We start from the raw sequence: 4,913 nt of genomic DNA, 5'->3' as shown, positions 1-4,913 counted from the left end.
CTCCATGCTCTCCAGAACTCTGCACAAACTCCTCGAAGTGTTCAGGAAGAGGTTTTGCAGGTTTACACTGGAACCCTCCCATATAGACGACGTTAGGCATGGTGGGACGAGGGAACTCAAACACAAAGTCCACTCTCATCAGCCAAATGTCTGCTGCTGCAAAGAGGGTTAAAAAGTCTGTGTCTGGACCTAAATATTTATCAATTATGCCAGCATAATATGGTAAAACATACTGTGCTATCTGATACTCTCCAAAGCCAAAAGCAATTACGTTGAGAACTCTCTGAAGAAAGCTCATTTTATCTGGGAGCTCAGTCCCTACAATAGGGATGTAAGACAGAGGAGAAGGTGCGATTGAAAAATGACCTTCACCTTGACTAGTCCATCTCACATTGTAAACAAGAGGCAATCTTAGGTAGCGGGCAAATACAACACCTATTGGTGTAACAGGGTCTGTAAGGACGAGATCATATTTGGCATCCCGTAGAGACTGCATCAGATCTTTGTTCTCAAAAAGCAGCTCAAGCATTTCGCTTGTTTTCACATGCATCTCAGCAGACTTTTGTGCCATTTCCATCTCCAGTTTGAAACGCGTCCAGGCAGACTTCCCTCCCCTCTGGATTTCCAGCAACTGGGTCACAAATGCAGTTAAAAATTCTTCATCAAATCCAGATTCTGCATCGAGTGTAATTGAAGTATAGGACGGGGAGGTTTCCTTGATGTACCAGCTGTCTGATGATCGCACAACAGAAATGTGGTGGCCCCTTGAGTGTAGTTCCTCAATAATGATTTTCATGTTCACCCAGTGGCTCCCATCCACTGGAAAAACGAGAACCTTCCCACCATAAATCACAGTTGGACAGAGCAAGAAGAGAGTGATCCCAATCCAGGTGGAATGCATTTTTATTCTAAAGTTGGAAAGGAAGCATATTTTATCTTAGCAAATACATACTTTTTTAGCAAAACACTACATTTTCTTAAATATACAGAATGAGGTTTCTATCACTGATTTGTCAATGAAAATTCTGCTATTTACCCTCAATCTTTTCAGTTTTATAATCCTTTACCTCAACCACAAAAGTACCATTTGTACATCACTCACTGCATTTTGCATTGAATTTGTAAAGAAAATACTGTTTTTCTCTCATGCCTCCACAGTGAACTAAGAATCCAAAAACAAAGAAAATCCTTGATGAACTAAAGTCATTGGCGACTGCGTTTAACAACAGCAACACTTTATCAAAACATCCATTTGAGAACAATCACATAACTCATGAATCATAATCCAAGTCTCATTTGTTGTATGCTGAGCACCAAACACATGCATTTTTGGTCTACAAGTGGCACTCTGAGCGTGCTGTGAGCACACACGTGCATATGAGCTCGGATTGATCAGAGTTCAAAAGCATGCACGTGCTCAGGCCCGCTACTTGACTGTGCAAGGAGACTGTACTGACATGTTTTATAGGTCCAGTGTGCAGGATTCAGGTGCATCCTTCGGCAGAAATAGTGTATAATATTCACAACTATGCTTTCATTAATTTATAATCATCTGAAGATAAGAAGTTTTTCCTTACCTTGGAATGAGCCGTTTAAATCTACTACACATACAGAGCAGGTCCTCTCTCACAGAGTCCACCATGTTGTTCTACAGTAGCCCAGAACGGACAAATCAAGAACTGGGTCTAGATAGGGCCACTAAATCCTACACACTTAACCCTTGAATTACAAAGTTTCATGAAATTGCATGTGGTTGGGAAGTAGGCTAACGAGTCTGAGCGTGACTGGATAAATTACACTTGGATGATACTGACTGAGCCGTGTGAGAGTTTGTGAATTTATGTTTTGATATAGTTTTGCTGTTGTTCAACATGGTGCCCATTTACCTCAGTTCATAAAGAATGCCTTTTTTGGATTCTCCATTCAGCATGGAGACAAGAGAGTGTAGCAGGGGGACTGTCAGACCCAGGCAAAATTTGACTAGTCAAGGCGAGAGCACCTGAGCTGTTAAGAGGCTCAAGGTGCACAGGTGTGTGAGCCTCATTCTCTGTGATCACTCCTGTACACATACTTGCCTGATGGGCCAAACACACCTTGTGTTTGAAATAGATTTTATTGTTAAGGTAGCGTAGAGGTGCAAACACACCCTGAGGCATTGTTTTTTTAAGTGTTAATATTGGAGTTGTTGTATTTTTAATTGCAAAAATGACAATTACAAAATATGGGTCTGCCAACAACTTATTGTTTCTTTTTGGAAAGGGTCCTAACAGTCCAGGGAAAGTGGCAGAGGAAAGGTATGGGTGTCTTTTAATATTAAAAAATGTTTGCCTGTGGTTGGATGAAGATGTTTGTTCAATTCACAGGAAAAGGGCTGATTGTCCTTTATTTTATATTATTTTATGTTATTCACTGTAAATTGTTTTATTTGTATTTTAGTAAACTGAACCTAATATATGGTTTTATCTGTTAGTGCTGCAGCTGGTGTCGACCTCCACTCAAGGGAGTGGCTGGTGCAGTAGGAGTTCACCAGTTGAGTTGTGGTGATATAATTAAGGTTTACTGTGTCACTGGTAGTAGTTTGGGTGTTTTTCTGTTGGAAAATGGGTTTATTTTGTGTGTATTTTTGGTTATCTACATACAGTATACTTCAAGTGCACCGGCCTATAGACTGGTGCACCTCACCCCCCTGCAGCAACACTAACTTTTAATTGCTTTTATAATAAACGCCTGTTAGGGCATTTTGACCTGCACTGACTGTTGGCTTCATTATTGATTAACCTGTAGTTATATGAACAAGGACTTTGGTGTTACAAGAGAGAAACAACAATTATTTTTTTTTTATGAATTCAAGGTAACGTGTGGTGAGTAATACATTGTCACATTGTCATTTTGTGGGTGAAGATTCCTTCTCACATTGTTTTGCTTTTAATAGTTTTGCTGTAGTATGTAAAGCCTGCTGATTTAACCTAATTATTGATGTATGATGCTATATAGCGTACAGTAACTCAATTTTTGTTCATATGCAAGCCTTTTTAACACTTTTACTTGCAGTAAGGGCTAACAAGTGAGTAACCTGTACAGCTGAGAGAATCTAAAGCACTGGAGAAATATATTGAATGCTAAAAATAAAATGAAAAATAAAAAATTAAATGTTAAAAATGAACTTTTGGTTAAACCCAGTAGCTCAAATTGACAGCTATCAGTCTTTTATATTGGCAAAAGATGAAAGAAATTCCAGTATTACCTTTTTGGCACACAGTGTGTTTTTCAATATTCTCCTTTGCCAGAGGGTAAAACACGTCGTAGTCCTTCAAGGTTCTAATCTTAGCAGGACTTTGGTACCGCAGTAGTAGTTTCTTAAATGCCCAGGTGATAAGGAAAGGGGAGTAAAAGTCATTGTGTGACTCTTACATATAGCCGTAATAAAACTCAATATCTTAAAAAAAAAAAGAAGAAGAAAAACAGGATTATTATCCTGTGTTTCAACAGATTAGTCACATAAAAGGTTAAGATTGTGATAATAATTCAGGTCATTTTATTGCAATTACATAATTCCCTTTAAAAATGCTACAGCAACATGCCTTTATGATAGCTTTGTTATGTGGCTCACAATGCTCCCATTGTCATCTGAAAAATGTCAAATTATAAAATAGCTGGTGTTTAACAGTCAAGGGAAATACTGTAAATGGCTCAACAACATCACCTGCTGGCTGGTAATGGTACCAACAAATCCTCATGTAGATCAGGTTGTTTTTAATTCATCTATTTCAACAAACCTGTCAGCAGGGCAAATCCATGCTGGTTGGAAAAAAAGAAATAAAAGTGTATTATTTTTCTTCACTCTTATGGTTCACATTGTTTATTTTTATTGTCAGTGTAAGCCTTTTTATTGTTTTAGAATCCTCCCTTCAACAGTGGGATTTTAGCATAATGTAGTATACAGCAAAAACCATACAGAGTATAGAGAGTTGAAACTTGTATCTTGTCATCATGTCATCATATTTGTCTGCTAGTATGGTAGTTTCCATTCACAGTGAGTTCTCAGACTTTGATTCAGTTAGAAACAAAAGGTACATTGTTACACTGATGCATACAGACAGATCATTTAAAATGACCCTGCTTTCAACAAAGTAATGATTGTGCTTTTGCACATTGGCGGTCAAAGCTGGGAGTTACATTTCATTTTTTACAGTACACATTTTTCTAGAAAACTTTAGGCACCTTGACACATTTCAAAGGTAAAACATGTACTCCTTTCGTCTGATCACAGCCGGATTACTGGTTAGTCAGATTTCACTTTTCTTTTGGAACACAATCTACAGCATGACCGTACTAACCCAGCAAATAATAACAAAATCAGTAGCACAACTGTTATTAAAAATAGCATCACATCAACAGAGTGGTAGGAGTACCAGGGCAGTCTGTAGGACTCAGTTCTCAGGTGAGCTGCACCTTTGTGTCTCATGACAAACTCTATCCAGAAGATGGCGCGGTCCAGTGGCTTCACTGGTTGATCTCTGTGCAGTCTGGAGAGTCTCTGCATGTTCACTGTATAGGAGGGCTCATTCAGGACTTCCTGTATGACAGTCTGAAATGTTTTCCGATCCAGTTCAGAAATATCCATGACTTCTGCAACACCCTTTGCTCTCAGTCTGGAGAGGTTGTCGGCTTGATCGAAGACAATGGGAATGCCTACGATTGGAACTCCGTGATATATAGCCTCATATATTCCGTTAGTTCCTCCATGACTTACAAAAAGTTTTACATTTGGATGTCCTAGGAGGTCGTTCTGTGGCATCCAGTCGACTAGTAAAGTGTTGTTGCCCAGAGTGGCTGGTTTGTCTCCTTTATATCTCCAGATGACTTTCTGAGGTAATTCAGCAAAAGCTGCAGCGATCTCATCAGCTAGGTCA

At 39.0% G+C, this 4,913-nt stretch overlaps 2 protein-coding genes across 2 annotated transcripts; both read right to left on the bottom strand.

The window, feature by feature from the left end:
* Window positions 1–4: 4 nt before the first annotated feature.
* Window positions 5–3,329, bottom strand: LOC126387038 (UDP-glucuronosyltransferase 2A1-like; the record flags this gene model as incomplete). The annotated part of the gene is made up of 2 exons (XM_050039603.1): window positions 3,245–3,329; window positions 5–908 (listed from the first exon to the last, which is right to left on the bottom strand). A coding segment is annotated over exon 2 (897 nt), but the record flags the coding sequence as incomplete, so codon positions are not given.
* Window positions 3,330–3,518: 189 nt separating this feature from the next.
* LOC126387037 (UDP-glucuronosyltransferase 2A2-like) lies at window positions 3,519–4,909 on the bottom strand (the record flags this gene model as incomplete). Its single annotated transcript, XM_050039602.1, has 1 exon — window positions 3,519–4,909. A coding segment is annotated over one exon (627 nt), but the record flags the coding sequence as incomplete, so codon positions are not given.
* Between the last annotated feature and the right edge of the window lie 4 nt (window positions 4,910–4,913).

This window comes from Epinephelus moara, unplaced genomic scaffold (genome assembly GCF_006386435.1).
Source record: "Epinephelus moara isolate mb unplaced genomic scaffold, YSFRI_EMoa_1.0 scaffold1600, whole genome shotgun sequence".
NCBI classification, from domain to species: Eukaryota; Metazoa; Chordata; class Actinopteri; order Perciformes; family Serranidae; genus Epinephelus; species Epinephelus moara.
This window is presented reverse-complemented; position numbering and strand designations above follow the sequence as displayed.